Genomic DNA, 19,005 nt, shown 5'->3' with positions numbered 1-19,005 from the left:
AAATGGCCTCTCCTCACCAAAGGGTCATTGATGACTAATGTGAGAGTGCTTGACTGAGCTACAGAAAAGCAGAAGTTGTCACTGCAATTTGCACACTCCCTTTAATACAGTCCTTGGGTGGGAAAGCCACATTATGTCGCAGTGTGGGGGGGCAAGGGTCTGCGTCTCTTCTTCAACTTTTGTAGCACACTGAGCCCGCCCCCGCTGATGCGAGGGTCAATTTAATATTTCGTAAGTGCGCGTAAAATGCGGAAGACACTAGATCCCCTCGGCGTAATTCAATTCTATTTTAGTACAAATAGCACTGCTATGACTCCAGTATTCCGAAGACAGAATTCCCACTGAAGGTTTTGTTTTTCCCCCCCCCCTCCTCCCTAAACTCACAGAAGCGGCCTCTCTCATCTCTGTAAGCGCAGGGGCTAAATTGTCTGTTGGCGGGGGGATTTTTTGCTTAAGACTATCAGCGGCGGCGTGCGGTGGCGGCCGGGGAGTGAGAGGCGACTCGCCGCCGAAGGCAACAGCCCGCTGACTGCCAGCTCGGGGGGGGCTTTAGCCTGACGGCCCGTGGCGGATTTACGGCTCTCCCGTCTCCGCGCGTCAAGCAGGCACAAGAGTCCCGGCCGCTCCATTAAGCCGTCGGCTGCACTCATTGTCTTTGATCCTCTCCGCGCTTTAATCCCCCTCCCCGCACGTGCCGGCTTCTGCACCAGGCCAGGCAGAGTGCGGGGGCTGAGGGACTCTCTGTTGTGTGTGTGTGTGTGTGTGTGAGTGTGTGTGTGTGTGTGTGTGTGTGTGTCCGCATACGCACATTTTTGTGTGTGTGCACGGATTTTTCTGCGCGTGTGAATGTGTCGGAATCCCAAATCCTCACTGCAGTCCGCAGGTGTCCGGAGATTCTCTGGAGATCGATTGATGTCTGGTCAGAGCGGCTGGACATCTAGAGGGCGCAGTGGGAGGTGACAGTGCATGCACGGCGCGTCTGTGCCAGTTGGGCGGTGGGGGGGCAGTGCTGTATCAGAAGCATATGTTCTCGTTTTGTGAACAGGTCGACAGCTCCCGCAGTGAGTTGACTGTAAAATTAAGGCAATGCTGGGGCTGACATTGTTGCACTCGGTGTAGCCTCTCTCGCTGCCGCAGCAAACACATTAAACACAGCACACACACACACACACACACACACACACACACACACACACACACACACACACACACACACACACATATACATGCACACACACACACACACACACACACACATATACATGCACACACACACACACACACACACACACACACACATATATATATACACACATACACACACACAGACACACACACACACACACACACACATGCACAGCCAACACAGTCAACACACACAAGTACACATACACACACCCCACCCCTCCCTGAAAAATCATCAACTGTTTCCCAGTGGATGTCTGTGAGCTTTCATCTCAGCATGCCTTCTGCCCTTGACCAATGGATAAAACATGTCCACTGACATATGCTCTCTCTAGCTCTCACTCTCTCTCTCTATCTCCTGGTTTCAATCTGCCTGTCCGGCTGTGCCCCTCTCAACCCCTCTCTTTTGTTCCTCCCTTTCATCTCCCTGCAGCCTGACCGAACGTACGACTTAAAGATTGGTCAGCCCACGGTGTCATACTTCCTCAAGCAGGCCGCCGGCATCGAGAAAGGAGCTGCCAAAACGGGTAGGACAACACTATTATCGAGTCAGTGGTGTTATAGTGGCTATACATCCTTCCTCTCTCACTCCATCTCTCAGACACACACACACACACACACACACACACACACACACACACACACACACACACACACACACACATATATATATATATATATATATATTCACACACACCACCCTGCTCCTCTCACTACCATTTGTTCAGTGCAGCCATCACTGCTTATGTTTCAGTAATGGACTGGCTTCTCCCACAGGGCGTTTGGGTTCAGATTGGATTTCTTTGATTGATGATATATTTATGATTGAGTGAGGCACAGAGAGGCAGCCAATTACGGACAGGAAAGAGGCGGTGGCAAAAAGGTGGTGCACCACTAGAAAGGGAATTATGGATTATCCCGTGGTTTCCTTGGTCGCCGTATTCAATTATTCCATCTTTACCACTACTCTTTAGGAAGCTTTTCCAACTTCAGATGCAGTTTTTTTTGGACTTGATTGTTTTTGATCCCTGCTTCTCTCTCTCCCTCCCTCCCTCTCTCTCGCTCTTCCTCTGCCCCCTCTCTGTCTCTCTCTCTCTGTCTCTCTCTCTGTCTCTCTCGCTCTCTCTTTCTTCATCTTGCTGTCTCTTTCTTTTCTCCATCTCTGTGTCTTATCTTCCTCTCACCCTCCCTCTTCATCTCTCCCCTCCCCCCCCCCACCCCAGGGCACGAGAAGGCCGGTATGGTGTCCGTCCGAGCGGTGTACGAGATTGCGCAGGTGAAAGCCCAGGACGAGTGCTTTAAGATGCAGGACGCTTCACTCGAGTACGTTGTGAAGAGCATCATCGGCTCTGCGCGCTCCCTGGGAATCCAAGTCGTCAACGAGTAAGAGAGATTCCCCCGGCTTAGCCACAGAGGAGCGGTCATTAAAATGTAGCCTCTCATCAGCCCCATGTAGACCATATCAGCTGGCCAAAGCCATTAGTATCAAAGGAGCAAGACTTGTGCATTTGAGATGGCACTTGTCTCCAGAGGAGGCTGTATGGACATATGATTTCCTCAAACACCATATGAGTGACTGCTTTAAAGCTTTGAGAAAACCACTAAGAATCTGCCCTCAGTCTATTGCCAAGCCTCTGGCCATTACTTATGGGAAATGGAGATCATTTTAATTATGTCACTGCATTGAAAGTGACCTGACCGTAGAATGTGTACAACACTTTACATAGAGGTATAGAGATATATACTGTAGGTTTAGAGAGCTATAGATTCATAGCATCATAGATACCATTTGATATACTGACAGGTACTTCCCAAGTGGTCATCTCTTTTTTCTCATATATATGACAAAAAAGAGATGACCTATATGACGCTCTCTATGATGCTATATAGTATGATACAGAGTGTCTGGACATGAGTCAAAACTGGCCTCTCCCATATCTATGTCCGGTTCTGTGTAAAGCTGACCCTTTTGGTTTGTTTGGTACAGTTTAGTTTTACAAACAGCAAACTGCCTAAGAGATATGTGAGGAGCCCAATGGGTATTTAATTTAAGAAGAGCACTAGAAGAAAACAATAAGGACAGACTGGAAAGAGATTTGACTGGAAATCCACTCTCATTTATCGGTCAAAAAATAAGCCTCACGACTACCACGACATAAGCCTTTTGCTTATGAATACAAAGTCAAAGGAATCGACTAAATTATTGCTGTTGAAGTTTATTTTTATTACTTTCATGTGGCGGAGTGCCATGTCTCCACACAAATGTCTTCTCATCCAATTGATCTATAAATAATTTAAAAAATACAAGTGTTTTATGGACTTCATCCAGCGTGTCTTTTAAGTGTTCAGCTCAGATGTTTTGAACACTCCACACTGCAGCCATATTGCAGCTCTCTGGTGTGCGCTCTCAGCTTGCATCATTGCCCCAAATACCCATGCTGGTGTAGAAAGACCCATTCCCATCGCATAGCATGTTGGATTAGCCTCCAACGTTTGGGTTATCGACCTCAAATCAGTCTATTTAAGTCTCAAATCAGTTATTTTTACCTGCTGGTGCCTAGTTTCTGATGCGCCATTAAGATTATTTAATTGTGATTAGAGTTATTTAAATTACTTACACATTTAGTTTTAGTCATTGATGTCTTTCAACATTGTGGAACTTTGGTTCAGGAGAAAATATTTGTCCTGCAGGTACCACATCATTACAATGAAGGTGGGGAAAGACAAGGCAAAGAAATCAAGTGCCCACACCTTTAAAATGAAATAATCAGTAGCCATAATATTCAGCTGCCATCAATCTTTGTGAATAATTCATAATGATTATATGAAAGAACTTCATTCTCGCACTAATTGTCAAAAGTTCTAAGTTCATCTACCCCTACTACACAGCCTTGGAGCTCAACTTTTTAAATAATAGATGGAACACTTAATGCTTTTTACTCTTGGGGTTTAAATAATAGCGAAGAGGCAACTGAACACCTCATTTGGCATTTTGCTGTCATGCTCTCCGCAGCCCTCTGACACGCGGTGGAGCGCAGCCCTTTCTGCAGCGCTTAAAGAGAGGTGAAAGGTGTTGGCGCTAATTGAGCTCATTAAGTTTGCATATTGTATTCATTTGCATCAGCAGCACAAGACACCGTTCACTCAAATGCATATCCACAAGCGCACACTGAGAGACACACCGACATGCTTGAGTGTGCGTGTGCACACACACACACACACACACACACACACACACACACACACACACACACACACACACACACACACACACACACACACACACACACACTCACTCACACACACAGTCACGCACATAGTCAAATGCTAACTCACTCATAATTGGTAAAGTGTGGGCACATGCTCCAAACCACTCACACAGAAACTCCTTATCTGGAAGAAAGCCGAGGAGAGCAGGGAGCCATTCACTTCTGGCATTTGGCAGAGGATAAAAAACTCAGAGAGGCAGAGAGGAATGAGCAAATCTAAAGCAATCTCTCCTCTCCTCTACATTCCCCTTTTCTCCCTCCCATCTGAATTTCTGTCACTGATCTCTGCCTCCACATCTTCCCCTCCTCCTCCTCCTCCTCCTCATCTCTCTCTCCTCTCTCTCTCCTCTGTTCCCCCCCTTTGTCTGTTCGTTTTCATCACCTCTCCCCTGTCACTCCTGTCTTGTCAGTCTATCAGCGGAGGAGTACGAGGAGTTCCTGAAAAAGCGTGAGGAGACGCTGAAGGCTGAGGCCGCCGCCGCCGCCGCTGCTGCTGCCGCCCTGGGCAAGAAGAAATGAAGACCGGCCGGCGACCGACCGCAGACCCTCCACCACCCCACACACACCCCCCGGCTCTCGGCTCCAGTGTACATACATACCCACTCCACTGCACAAGCTCTCTTTCATAATAAACAAAATAAATGGGACACTCTTGCCCAGGACGTTTGGCTTTTGGTGTTTGTGTCATGTCTGCAGCCGGCGTCCACATGAGAAATTGCGCCGTGATTATGTGGCTGTCAGTGATGCAATTAGGCGGGTGATTGGTCATAACAACGCCGGCTGGTCAGCTTCAGCGTTTGGCAATAAACTCGACTCGCCCCAGGCCACGGGGTTGAGGGAGCGACGCGTGTTTGTTTTGCCTAGCGGCTGCGGCGGGGCTATTGCCTGGGACGGCGGCATGTCCAAATGGCTGATGGCTGAGGGTGTCGTGAACCCCCCCCCCCCCCCCCCCCGCCTCGCGGCTCTCTGGTGAGGGATGAGCTCATTAAGAGGCTGTGAGGGCATGCAGCGGCCATTTGTATAGCTCTTCGTCCTTATCTCTAGGACCCCACTGCAATCCTCCGTGGGAGAACATCGCTTATCTTGATCATCTCCATCTATCCCTCTGTCTATCCTTTGTTTGTGCTGTCCATCCCTCCATCCCTTCATCTGTCCCTCTCTCCCTCTCTCCCTCCCTGCCCACCTCCACATGAAGCACTCCTCTTTCATGTCTGTCTCCCAGTTCAGCTATGCCACGTTAATAAGCTGAAACCCATGGCTGTTATTAATTAATGTGTTGATTTATGTGTTGTATTTTTAGTCCGTAGATCACTCTGCTTAAAATTCAACAGTTCCCCAGGCAAACACACACTTGTGGGAATAATTTGTTTTATCTCAGTTGCCAAAACAAATTGTGGAACTTAATCTGCGAGGTTACCTTTGAATAAGAAAACTATTCCATTAATACAGGTCCTATGGTGACATGATGCCGCAATCCCAGCAGCAGTTCCTTTCTTCCATTCTCCGTATCTCATTTTGACAATTTCCTTCAGTCTTTTTTTATTTTCTCTATTACGAGGCCCTTTGTGCGTAGAGCACCAAAGCTGCACCAAACCATGCCTCCAAAAGAATTTCATGCTGTAATCTATCAAGCTATCCAATATTCTAACAAGATTCAGTAATAAGAGCAGAGGCCTTAATGCAGAGGGAAATAAAAGACTTCCATGTGGTGTCCCATTTCTCTATCTCCAAAGGCCACTGGAAAGTGCACCCCCAAAAAAATGCTGAGAGGTTTTTTTTTTTAGTAGACTCCTTTAAAGGAAATAGTTCATGTGTATGTGCATGTGTAATAGTTAATGTGTATCCTACCCATACCAGAGTACTGTACAAATAACCATAGCTTAGTGTTATGATAGTTAAAATGAACAATAAACAGATTTAAAAAGTTGGTAAGTCTGCATTAAGCAAAATAGCAATAATGACTCTAAAATAGCAATTATGACACAAATATCAATAATGAAAATAAACAAAAAAAACATAAATATATAAACCAGAACTCTAAGAATTAATCTGAATAGATAAGTTATTAGACCCCTCTTGAAAGACCCAAAACTATCGCTGGAATGCAGCAATTCATTCCACCAACAAGGAGCCTCAGAGGAAAACAGCCTTGAATTTGACCTCCTAGCGTTAATGGCTGGTCGACACAGACGCTCATCAGAGGACCGCAGTGGGTGATTGGAGATGTAGAGCTGGCTCATGAAATGCAAATGCAAGGAGCAGATCCAGTAAGTGTCCTATAGGCCAGACTGAGGGATTTGAATTAAATTCTGGCTGCTATAGGGAGCCAATGGATAGTAACTAAGAGAGGAGTTACATGTGTCCGCTGGCTGATTAAAGACCAGTCCTGCTTTAGCATTCTGAATCAACTGTAATGGTCTCACTATGGTTTGATCCGAAAATGAAGATAAAATGTTTTTCATTTTAGGACTCTTTTAGACTCTTTGGACTCTAGCCTTTTGTTAGGTATCTGGATGACAGTTTAAACCAATTTAGTATTTGAATGGATAAATGCAGCCAAGAATAATCTGACAGCGCTCACTCCTCTGGAGTCTTATAATGAAAGTAGCAAATGGGAAGAGTTTACTTTTAAAAGAAATTGGATTATATTCAGATGTTAAGTATAAATTAATATTTTGGATAAACATGTTCTTTTCTCTGGTAAAAGCTCTTGTCATTAACAGAGAGGCTGATCAGTACCTCTGTTTCACCACAAGGGGGCAGTAGCACTCAGTGAAGAGATGAGCGAGTGCTGCACAAAGCCAGTCCAGCTTCAGGGTTGCCATTGTACTCCACTTCCATAAAAGGAAAGGCAATTGCACTCCTGCTGTCATCACTAGCTTACAGTGAATCAGTATGCAGCATCACAGCCCTAATTACATGGGAATAACAGGAGTTTATCAGTCAGTACACAAAGGGCTTAAGTCGGCTTCTCAGAGGATTTGGGAGTGAGGTGCATTCCCTCTCCTTTTCTATCTCATTGAAATGTTCAAGTTGTAGCCCACTCCCCTTAGCTTTGGTGTAAGGAAAGTATTACATGAATCTCCCCTAATGCCACACCGGCATGTGTCTCACAGATGAGACGTTTAGGTGATGTCCTCTGCAACGTGTGCGCTTTACAGATGCCCTGGCTCTCAGTCTCCCCCCGGGGAGTTCTAAATGACTGACACCAGGGATATGAAAAGCAGCGGGAAGTTCTCCAGCCTCTGTGACTTTCATCAGCTATTAGACTAACACAAACAAAAACACCAAGCAGGCAGGCAGGGAGCCCATCTCACCCTCATCCAAGCAAAGCAGTCCGCTGACCTCCTCTGCCTTTGTGTTTGTCTGATTTCCCACTTGCCCATCAGTAAGCCTTGATTGCTTTCAGAGGAGGTGAGGGGAGAGTTTTGCAGAGGTTGTGTAGTGTGGCCTCTAGTGTGGTATATAGTGTGTTAGTGTGGTGTGTTTCTAGTGTAGTATCTAGTGTGGTATCTAGTGTGTTACTAGTGTAGTATCTAGTGTGTTAGTGTGGTATCTAGTGTGTTACTAGTGTGTTAGTGTGTTGTGTTACTAGTGTGGTATCTAGTGTGTTAGTGTGTTGTGTTACTAGTGTGGTATCTAGTGTGTTTCTAGTGTGTCACTAGTGTGGTATCTAGTGTGTTAGCGTGGTATCTAGTGTGTTTCTAGTGTGTTACTAGTGTGTTAGTGTGTTGTGTTACTAGTGTGGTATCTAGTGTGGTATCTAGTGTGTCACTAGTATCTAGTGTGTTAGTGTGGTGTGTTAGTGTGGTATCTAGTGTGTTAGTGTGGTGTGTTTCTAGTGTGTTTTTAGTGTGTTAGTGTGTTGTGTTACTAGTGTGGTATCTAGTGTGTTAGTGTGTTGTGTTACTAGTGTGGTATCTAGTGTGTTAGTGTGGTGTGTTACTAGTGTAGTATTTAGTGTGTTAGTGTGTTGTGTTTCAAGTGTGGTATCTAGTGTGTTAGTGTGGTGTGTTTTTTGTGTGGTGTGTTTCTAGTGTAATAACAAGTGTGTTTCTAGTGTGGTAACTCATATTTGATATAGTGATGACCTATTCACTGGTGTCAACGCTCCTGGAAACACAGTATTATATGTGTTTGGGTCTCTTCTGTTGGGACACTACATGTCCTGATGAACGCTCTGATTAATCGGAACTCCCCCTATTACCGTCGGTCTCGTATTTCCGCCGTCTTGCATGTATGTGTCACTTAATATCCATTTCTATACAAACCAAGATGGCGGACTCCTAAAGAAACGCAAGCACCCACACCATAGGTGTATCTAAATTAGCTATGTACCAAAAATGACATTTTACCGTGACTCGAAGAGCTGTAAACAGTGTTGTAAGGCTGCGTGTACATAACCGCTTGGAGCTCCAGTGGAATTTTAATTTCATGACGAGAATTCTCGGTCTAACCGTTCATGTGCCGTTGAAACGGCGTAAATAGGCGACCCATCAGGCCAGCACTATAACTCCGAGCGTGGTAAACAAAATCGGAGATTTCAGGCAGTAAATGCTCCCGTTAAGAACCATACCAGATTTTGTTCAAATCTACACACCTATGGCTACTGAAAATGTAAGGTTCATTTAGCAAATGTTATTTTGAAGTGTTAAAAAACATCATTGTTTTAGAATTTCTAGTGTTAATGGGGGGTGTTACGAAATTGAATTAGGCTTATTCACCCGGTGAGTGTCTCGTGTGAAACACACCGTGCTGCTGAGCCTCCAGTAGCCTGGTCATGAAGCTGCCTGAACGTGGACATGGAGGCGTGGAGCCTTTATCTGCACTGCCATCAGCAGGGGAGGCCCCTTGAGCTGGCTGCAGCGTGTTCCTCGGGCTGGCCACCGGGTGGCAGGCGTGAGCTATGTGGGTCTGTGTGGCAGTGTGCCTCCTCTTCCTCCCATCTCGCAGTGCACCGTCAGGAGCGTCACAGTGACGGTGATGGGAACAAAATGTTCGCCTGCAGAGCGGCAGAATTCAGCGCTTGCCATTGTCCTGGCAGCCTTGCTCAGTGAAAAGACCCTTTTCAGACATCCCAGAGTCTAATTTTATGCCCTATGGGCATGCAAGGACATCTTTTAGAGAGAGAGAAAGGTGGGCGACTTCATGTCTATAATAGGCACATTTGAGCCCTTGGCTTTTATGAATGATACTGGACTTGATTAGGTGCACAGGTGCATAAAGGCATTGCCAAAGCACACAGTGTATTTGTGTGATTATAAGAGAAAGGGAGAGAGAGAGAGGGATTGAGACTGAGCTGGGAAAAAAAGAGAAGGGGGGGGGGGGGCACAAATTATGCCCCTGAGCTGGAAAGACCATATATGGAGTTTGACATCGTTGCTCGCGTACAACGTCGGAATAGCAGGTACGACGCGTGTGGGCTGCTGACATCGAAGGCAGGAGGGGCGGGGCCAGCTGGTTTTTGTGTGTGTGGCATTCTGCGCGCGCGCGTGTGCGCGTCAAAATGGGAAGCTGGCTGTCTGCGAGTGCCTCTGTGTCAAATGTGTGCGTCAATCTGAGTCAGATGGTGTCTCATAGACTTGCGTCCTGCGTGTGTGCGTCAGCGCTGTTGCCGTGCGGCCCCAGCTTGCAGGGAGGAAAGGAAAGGAGAAGAGAGGAGAAGGCAAGAGGCTCTCTGGGAGAGAGAGAGAGAGAGAGCAAGGGAGGGAACTGGGAGGAATGAGAGATGGCGAGGCAGAGTAGGCAGTAGAGTCTGATCAGCCATGAAGAGATAGACAGGAGAAGGCCGCTTTAAGTGCACTTTAATATAAATGCATTTGTTTTAACAACCAAATACACTTATTGGGAAAACAAACAAAAGAACACTGATCCACAATGTCCATTCGTCATAAATAGCATATGCCAAGTATGTATTTCTTTTTCATATAATAGAAATGTCTCTGATATGTACAGAATAGTAGAGATTTATACAAGTGTACAAATATACAAATGTGCACAACCCCCAGCCATTCAGCATGTATCTATAGATGCACAGGCACATGCATGTGTATCTATTTTTTTAAAACAGCACACATACAATATAATGCTTTTTTTAAAACATAGCGTTTAAATAGCTAGAACGTAGGAATCAATCCTTTACTTGACCGTAGACAACTCTACGTTAGCATGTCGACACCATGGGATTGGAGCCTTTCTCAAACCCATGTCGAGTAGTAACGGAATAGAAAGAGTGACCCAAACCCTTAATTTCCAGTTCATTTTTTAAACAAAACTTTTGTATTTTTAAACCCCTCTCAAAAAAGAAGAATTGCCCATACACACAGGTCACTACCAATCGACACCACACCGATAATCGCTGCGATGTTACCATGATATTCATAACGACAGCCTGACTGAACATGGTAGACCGAAGCTTTACCAGGCGAACAAAAGCTTCTAACAAAAGTTTAACAGCATTACAAAAATGGATGCTGCAAGGAACCCAGTGCAAGTGCATGTAGCCCAGCCAGAGTGTTGCCATTCAAGGAGAAGTGAAACTCACCCCCTAAGAATGGAACAAAACCGTACATCAATCTTGGGAGTGTGTGTGCACAACACACACACAGCACAGATTTCTGTCCTTCTCAGGAAGAGTGTGTCACGGTAACCGGAGTCCTCTTCCCTTTTTGTTCGATTTTTTGATGCGGTTGCATCTTTTTTTTTTTTTAAACTGTAGGAAAGTGTTCTTTTCCTCACACACAGAGAGAGAGAGACATCTTCACATATTGAGAAATGTTTCGTACATCATTATGTCATCACACAAGTTGTACACAAGTTCAGAGAAATCAAGTCAAATGTAAAAATCAATGCAGCCACAAACTCAAATCCCCAAGTGTTTCCGGAAAGCATATTCATTGTGCAATTTGACACCAGAGTCAAAATTAGTGGAAGTGCTTGGAAGATTTGTTATTATTCTAGAAATTAATTCTACTTCAGACTATTCTCTGTTGCAGATTGTCCTCTTTGGTGTGTCACTTAACTTGGTTCCACAAGGTTTGTTGAAAAGAAAATGGTAAACACTGATTCCTCACATTTGGGGGTTTGTGGTTGTGGAACTGCATGATATGTATTGAGCTATGAGCTTGCTATTGTTTTTCTCCTATTGAATAGGAATGATGTCAAGTTCACAACAGAGTATTTTCACTACGAGTGAATACAAATGTGCGTCTGTAAGTCAATGTTGCACTTACAAGGTCATAGAACTCACTGACTGTTCCTTTTTTGATAAGTTAAACTGATACTGATGATACTCACAGATAAAAGCATTGAAAGGTTAACTGATTCCCAAGTTCCTTTTAGGTCCTAGGTCATACAGCTAGTTATAATGCACCATTGTTGGAATGTCGCACCATTTTTTACACAGAAATAACACAGATTAGCACATGAACAAAATAGGATGTTGAATTGCTCGCAGAAGATATGAGGAGGTTCAAGTCCTTTTTGTATTAAATACATTATGTATATATTTATACACTTTGATACTTTCACTAAAAAGTGAAGATTATCTCCATGAAATATGACAATATGCCATACTTAATGAAGTAAGTCACAGACTTATTTTAGAACGGAGGATCACTACCGCTCCCATCTGAAAGACAAAAAAGAGGAAAAAGAAAGGGAGGATTAGTATTACACTCTCAGCGAAAGCAATGAAACATCTGTCGTAAAACACTGGAGGTGTGTGTGTGTGGCGCGCTCACCTTTGTGGAAGCATTGAGGCATAGGGTGACATTGGAGTTGATACAACTCAGGTTGTTGCCCCAGGCCAGGGGTCATCGAGGCACCTGCCCCAAACATGGGTTCCAGGGCGGCCAGCTCCTCCAGGAGGGACTGGGCGCAGGGCAGGCCAGGCTGGACGGGGCTGACGGGCGGGGGGGAGGCTGACACGGACGAGGCCACCAGCTGAGGCGACATGGGGACGCCGCTGGACAACAGAGGTGACTCCTCTATCTCCATGGCGACCTCAGCCTCCTCTTCGCAGTTGGCCTGATCCCCCGGAGTTGGAGCGCGCTCCGTCACCGCCCCGCAGCCGGCTGCCTGGTTACGGCGCGCCGATTGGACGCTACAGAAGTGACTGGCGCCTGCGGCAGAGGCCCCGTCAAAGTGCAGGAGTGGATGCCAGCACATGGGAGATGTTGGGGTGGAGGGAGACGTGGAAGGGGTGGTGGAGGGGGTGGTGGAGGTGGAGGAGGAGAAAGATGGAGAGAACGGGGTGGGCGAAGAGAGGGAAGGCGTCGGAGAAGGGCATGGAGACGTGGCGAGGTCTTGGAGGAGGCTCTCGAGAATTCTCTCTTCAAACAGAGAGTCTTCGTCGGAGAAGATGGGGAGATCCAAGCCCCTCCAGGACTTGATGGGATAGAAGTCCCCCAGCAGGGAGAAGAGCGAGTCCAGGCCCACAGGGTCCAGCGTGGGGTGGGACGGGGGCTCAGAGGTGGAGGAGGTCATGAGCTTGGAGTAGAGCGGGTCAGGATAGAGACCCTCGGCCAGGGTGCCGATGTGCTCAGCCAACAGGGAGATCTCCATCTTCTCCCGCTCGCGCTCGGGCTCCAGGGAGAAGAACGACAGGTAGGGCTGCTTGCCAGGTGAGGCCTCAGGGGTCAGGAGACCCTCGGGGGGGCAGTGGAGGGGTCCCATTGGCACGTCAACATACAGGGGCCCGCGGACCTCGGGAAGGGTCATGACGGTGCAGTCACCGTCCCCTGGGCTGTCGGGAGTGGGAGGCAGCTTCTCATAGAGGGTGCCACTGCAGGGATCTACAGGGAAGAGCAGCTCGGTGGTTGGCGTGGTCAAGGAGAGAGGCAGGAGAGTGGACAGGGTGGTCGTGGGCGGAGGGGTGCTGCCCGCGGGTTTGCCGGGCGAGGACTGGGAGATCGTGGTGGTGGTGGTGACGGTGGTGGTGAGGGAGCCCGGGGGAGGCGTGGTGGTGCCGGACGGGTCGAAGCTGAAGAGCGGGTCACCGAAGGGGAAGTTGCTCCCGCTGCTCACCTGCGGGGTGTAGGGCGGCGTGCAGACGAGGTCTTTGGTCTGCTGGGCCTGCGTGGTGGGCACGGGCGGGAGTGGCAGGGGCAGCGCGGGCACCGGCGGCTCCAGCTGGAAGGACGGCGGCAGCAGAATGTTTTGGGTGAGGAAGTCGAGCTCGGGCACGGTGGCCACGGTGACCGGGATGGGCGAGGAGGCGGCGGACGGGCTGACCAGGGGCTCGGCACCGCTGGGAGGAAGCTGCTGGAAGAAGCTCTCCTCCTCCAGGGACGACAGGCTGGAGCGGGGGCCCTCGCCACCCACCTCGGCCGTCGTCTTGGAGCTGCTGGCTTGCTCCTCGCTGCTGCTGCACATGGCCGTGCTGAAGTCAAAGGACTGCCCGGAGAGGCCACTGCTGCCCGGCGTGAACACCTGGTCTGGGCTGGAGAGGGTCCCGGGGGACTGGAGACTGGTGCCCTCCGGCTGGGAGGTGCTGGACGAGCCGAGCACCAGGGTGAGCTGACTCTGCTCGGTGCTCAGCTGCTGTCTCACTGACCAGGCCTCAGACTCACTGCCAGGAGGAAGAGGAGAGAAGAAAGTCAGTTCCCCTTCCAATCCTCATTACATAACATTACAGCATGCTGCATTATTTCAAAGCATGCCATTTTGTGAAACAAACAGTAACACCCTGTAGCTAAAAGCTTTATGGTGATCTTACCTGATGACAAAGTTATTGCTGCGGATGGGGTGTTCTCCAGCCTCCAGCTGCAAGACCATGTACAGCCAGACCCAGGAGTGATCGGCGCTCTCCACCCGCACCACCATCTCAACTCGGCCCTCTCCTCCTTCTCTCACTGTGTGGGCAAGAAAGAAGAGCTCATGAGTGAGGAGGAGGCAACCCATCTCCTACAGCATCAGAGCCGTGGTGACGTGGTGTGTTGTGTGGTGACGCGTGTTGCTGAGGTGTGTTGTGGTGTTGTTTGTGTCTTGTAGGCGTGTTGTGGATCGTGAGCTGCTGGGGTGTGCTGGAGAGCCTGGCAGTGGGCTGCTGAGAAGTTGTGGGCAGGTGCTCGTGAAGTGCCAGCGTGTGTGTGTGCTATCAAGTAAGAGCTTGTGAAGTGTCAATGTGTGTGTGTGTGTATGTGTGTGTGTTTGTGTGTGTGTGTGTGTGTGTGTGTGTGTGTATTTGTGTGTGTCTGTGTGTGTGTGTGTGTGTGTGTGTGTGTGTGTGTGTGTGTGTGTGTGTGTTTGCTAACTGGTAAGAGCTTGCAAAAGAGACTCACACAGGCTGCAGTGCTGGGCGGAAGCGTGTGTGAGGTCCTGGGGATGCAGCAGGCTGTACCACGAGCGGGAGCGCAGCGTCTCCACATCCAGGCCCAGGTAGTCACTCACACTGTGGGGGGAAAACAGACAGTCTGGTGTCAGAAATCGGAGTCACTGGACACTGTTCCATGTGTGTGGTGGTCTACAGTTTGGACAGGTGGGACGTGTCCACACCAGAGGGGCGGCGCTGAAGTGCTCACCTGTCTTGCGCCTCCTGCAGCCTCATGTCGCGGCTGTGCTGGGAGTAGAAGCAGGCCAAGAAGAGGTTGTCCTCCGTGTCCGGACGCCGGGAGGACTCGGGTTCAGGGGCGGGAGCCGGGCCCGGCCGGGGAGGGTGGGGCTCCAGCGGGGAGCAGAAGCACACCCACACAGGGTTGGAGGTCCAGTAGGAGGTGGGGGCCACGGGAGGGGTCAAGCAGCGAGCGCGGATCAGCACCAGCTTGTTTCCAGCACTCTGACGACGCACCGACTTGGAGGTGTTGAAGCGGCAGCGAAACAAGCGATCTTGAAAAGGAACAAGATGGGACTGTGATGAGTTACGGTCATTACAGACGTTCGACGCTTGAAGTAGTTTGAGAACCTTTAACCTTGAAAACGTACCTGTCTCTGGGGTTGTTGGAGGCACCAGATTATTCCTCATGATGAAATGATCCGTGGGGTCGATGATGTCATACACACTGTCTCCCTGGGCAACCAGATCTACCTGTAAAGATGCCAGAAAAAAGATTAAATCGATGTACTCCATCAAAATGCATATATTTGTTAATATATACTGTGAGTGGAAGGTGATCAATCTCCTCCATGGACTTACCATTGAGTGGCCAAGATGTTCAGATACGCTGTCTGACAAGAACAGCAGTTTTCCCTCCCCCGTCACCAGAAGCAGGAATCCTGGCATTTCATGCAACAACTCCGACAGTTCATGAAAGGAGAAAAAGCTCTCCTCGGGGCTGTCAGTGGTAGGAGCATCTGAGGGAATAACGTTTGATCCTCAATAAATGGCACACCGATTACTCTGACACATAGCTTCGCATAATGCGGTCTCAGCTATCCGTGAAGCAATACTCATTTCAGCACCACGGACAGCGACAACGGTATGCGACCAACTAGTGTACTAGGGTACATTGATAGAGTTATTTACTATAGTAACATACATCTCAGTCTCATACACATTTCGTGTAGTAAAATAAATGCTGGTAATTTGTTTTTGAACTATAAGTTACAGCCTCCACTTGTTGCTTCAGCACGCTCTAATAATTTATCAATTAAAATGGCCGTCTTGAACATACTGTTGCATTCCTGGTGTTACATAAATCAACAGGTGCAGTGTTTCAAACGACATTGCTGTGTATTGAACATAGAAACTATGTAGTGCGCAATTTTACTCACCTTTGTTGAAAAACACCGACTTTCTCGTGTACATGCAGGCCAGAGACATTATGTGTAGGTAGGAGAGTCGAGCCTTGTCCACATCGGTGATGGGGAGCAAGTCCTTGAGGTTCCGAATCTCTCCATTGATCTGGTCCCTTCGAGCTTTCGACGCTCCTTTGGTGGACCGATACATGGTAGTTTGTGGCCGTTGAGAGGAAATTCCCGGAGTTTGGATGAAACTCTGAGTTGAGAAGACTGCAGTGGGTTGATCTGAGGAATGTCTGGGTCCCCTCTTTCCTTTGACGTGGAGTCAGAGTACAGGGTGGTACAGGGTGGTAGTTAGAACCCTGTCTGGAGTAAATTATTGGACTGTCATCTCAGCGCATGTTCTGAGCAGGTCTTTACTCCTGTCTCATGTTTACTCCGATTCTCGGTGCTCTTCTTTGGCTTCGCCACAGCGCCTGGTTCGGTTGCGGACCGGAGGCTTGATGGATGTCTCCCCCGGTTCGGTGTGTGAATTTATCGGCAGCTTTAAAAGCCGTCTCTCGCCAGATGTCGGGAACCCGTAAATCTGGTGGAGTTACTCTGCTCGCCGGTAACTTATATAGCCTGGGACTCCACCGGTGTAGGGGGGCTCCCAACGCGCCAACACCGACGTAAAAGGGAGGGGGGGGTGAAAGAAGAAGGGGGGCCGCGGGGGATAGATACGTCTCATATCAGTGTTAGCTATGCTGAACCACTCTCCGCTCCCCCCTCCCAAGCCTCTTACTCTGGGTGACACTGTTCCGACGTCAGTCTTCCCTCTCTCTGGTGATGACGTTTGCTTGGTATCGGGAGCTCCGGCGACGCAAAAAGCCCGATTTGGACAAAACCGAGGAATGGGCGGAGCCAAACTTATAACGTAGACGGAGTCACCGGACTCCGTTGTAGGGAGGGGGTACGGGGGTTTGGGGGGAGTGTGACGGAGGTGAGGTGCATACGAAAGAGGTAGGGTAGCGATATCTTACTGTGTTTTAGAGTGCATGTCAGTCTGAGTAGTATCCTCTTGAACAGGAGCAGCTTATCTGCAATCATAGCACAGCTAAACACCCTTCCATCAGTGATTGGGGCTATTGCCTTTTTAGCATCCTAACAATGACCGATGAAGAATAGGTATAGGAATGACATCGATTAGGCTACATAGATGAAGTGGCCTATCCTCTTTACATTTCGATTGGATACAGACGGAGGCAGAATCGTTTTGCATTGCCTGGTCTGGGGAAGGTGATCGTAGGGAAGCACAGCCAAATGCTTTGGGCAAAGGCGACAGAGTAGGGCAGTGTCACACTGCATCATTCTAGAAGCAGACCGTTTTTTTTATGAATGGGTAGCCTACTCCAGTCAACCCTAATTAAACTGTCCTCGCTGTGGTGGAGTAAACGGGAGAGCGAATTAAAGGAAGATGCAGCACAGCGTACGAGAGACACATTAAAAGTACTCTTATGCGTTACATAAACCAGTATGTCCTTATAAGGCAAACGCATGAGAGATTTGAATGCAACAACGCATTGAAGGGCCGGTGTTGCTGTTGCTGGCCAGTTACTGTAACTGATTGAAAGTGAGTCTTGCTATTAAAAGCGAGATCAAGGTTAACACCTTAAGGGGGGAGGGGGGCTGAAAAACCCATTGTAAAGACCGATGAAGTTGATGGGACGCAAATAAATGGTTGCAAGCCACACATTCAGAGCGAAGTATGGGGGTTGCTGTCCATGGTTATGAATAAGCTTCGTCCGTCGGTAAAGGCTATGGGCACCGCGAGATAAGGCCCGACTTACAATTATTCTTTTGAATCCAATAGGTGACTATCAAATAATTATACAAAGGGTCGTGATGATTCATGCCCATGGCCGAAGCAGCACGCACATATAATAATGCCGGCCTTATCTCCCTTCGCAACGTGGTGGTGGTGTATCGCAGTCGTCGTGTTCGAGTCAACAGCAAACTCCAATAAACTCCGAAAAGCAACGCCACAAAAAGAGCTCAATGGTGAAATCCTGGAAGCAGGGTTTTATGGAAACCTTCCAGAAAATGTGATCTATTGAGACACAGTCCCCATCTCACACAAGACAAATAAATTTGTATTTAGTACGATAATATAATCTATGAGAGGCATTCAAATGTCTTTTCCACGTTTTCATTTTCGCCTATAGTCTACTGTTACGAAAATAAATATTTTTGTTGGCGAAAACAATTGGACAAAAATAACTCGATTGTTTTCCCATATTGACCTTATGCTCACAAACATACATATACAGACACGCAGACCTGTTGCGAGGCGAGCGTCGCGCTGTGCTAAAAATAGCTCGCTTCCCCTCCGATGACTTACAAATGCTCCCATAAATGGATGCCACAATCAATTTCCTCTATATTTAGTAAAATGCATTTGTTTTGGGTGTAAAAATAGGAATCGATTTTTCATGTCGTTTAATTTCAACATATTACCGTGCTATTTTTAGCTGGATATGTGCGGTATAATCTACAACCGACCTCACGAGTCATGGAATGCCATGTAATTGAATGTAATATGAATGATTGTACCACAAAACCATATAACTAGTGGCCATGTTTTGACTGGGTTCTGTGAACTGACAAATACGTATCCTGCTTACTGCCTCCAAACCCTAAATGGGCCCCATCAGACCCAAAGTCTTGAATGAAGTAAGGTTTTAGATTAAGACACAAAATGAACAAAAGATGGACATGATTAAGTTCCAATATTTCACACTGTGAAGTGTTGTACCACCTGCTTCTGCGACATGGAACCAAGAACAAGGAATCTTTTTGTCATATTCTCACTCAAGGTGAGCCCAATCCAGTT

The 19,005-nt window shown here is 47.8% G+C and overlaps 2 protein-coding genes across 2 annotated transcripts in view; one reads left to right on the top strand and one right to left on the bottom strand.

Annotated features, from left to right (window-relative positions):
- Positions 1-5,116, top strand: part of mrpl11 (mitochondrial ribosomal protein L11) — a 29,660-nt gene extending 24,544 nt beyond the window's left edge. Inside the window, exons 4-6 of the mRNA XM_042075034.1 lie at positions 1,619-1,712; positions 2,409-2,568; positions 4,865-5,116. Of these exons, the coding sequence (XP_041930968.1) occupies positions 1,619-1,712; positions 2,409-2,568; positions 4,865-4,973 (363 nt within the window). The 3' untranslated portion in view covers positions 4,974-5,116. The remainder of the gene's footprint in view (positions 1-1,618; positions 1,713-2,408; positions 2,569-4,864) is intronic.
- Positions 5,117-10,241: 5,125 nt separating this feature from the next.
- npas4a (neuronal PAS domain protein 4a) lies at positions 10,242-16,708 on the bottom strand. The gene is made up of 8 exons (XM_042075502.1): positions 16,167-16,708; positions 15,589-15,746; positions 15,378-15,480; positions 14,978-15,281; positions 14,738-14,847; positions 14,173-14,308; positions 12,197-14,025; positions 10,242-12,084 (listed from the first exon to the last, which is right to left on the bottom strand). Exons 1-8 carry the CDS (start codon positions 16,339-16,341, stop codon positions 12,056-12,058), a joined length of 2,844 nt encoding a protein of 947 aa, XP_041931436.1. The 5' UTR covers positions 16,342-16,708; the 3' UTR covers positions 10,242-12,055.
- Between the last annotated feature and the right edge of the window lie 2,297 nt (positions 16,709-19,005).

This window comes from Alosa sapidissima, chromosome 20 (genome assembly GCF_018492685.1).
Source record: "Alosa sapidissima isolate fAloSap1 chromosome 20, fAloSap1.pri, whole genome shotgun sequence".
Taxonomy (NCBI): Eukaryota; Metazoa; Chordata; class Actinopteri; order Clupeiformes; family Clupeidae; genus Alosa; species Alosa sapidissima.
The sequence above is the reverse complement of the archived record's forward strand: the minus strand, read 5'-3'. Positions and strand labels throughout refer to the sequence as shown.

Bases quoted from the DNA above. Each gene is read 5' to 3' on its own strand.
- npas4a (XM_042075502.1), bottom strand. From the start codon at position 16,341: ATGTATCGGTCCACCAAAGGAGCGTCGAAAGCTCGAAGGGACCAGATC. The intron at 15,481-15,588 runs GTAAGTCCATGG...GCATCTTTACAG, and splicing joins AACATCTTGGCCACTCAATG to GTAGATCTGGTTGCCCAGGG. The intron at 14,309-14,737 runs GTGAGTCTCTTT...TTGCCCACACAG, and splicing joins CGCCCAGCACTGCAGCCTGT to TGAGAGAAGGAGGAGAGGGC.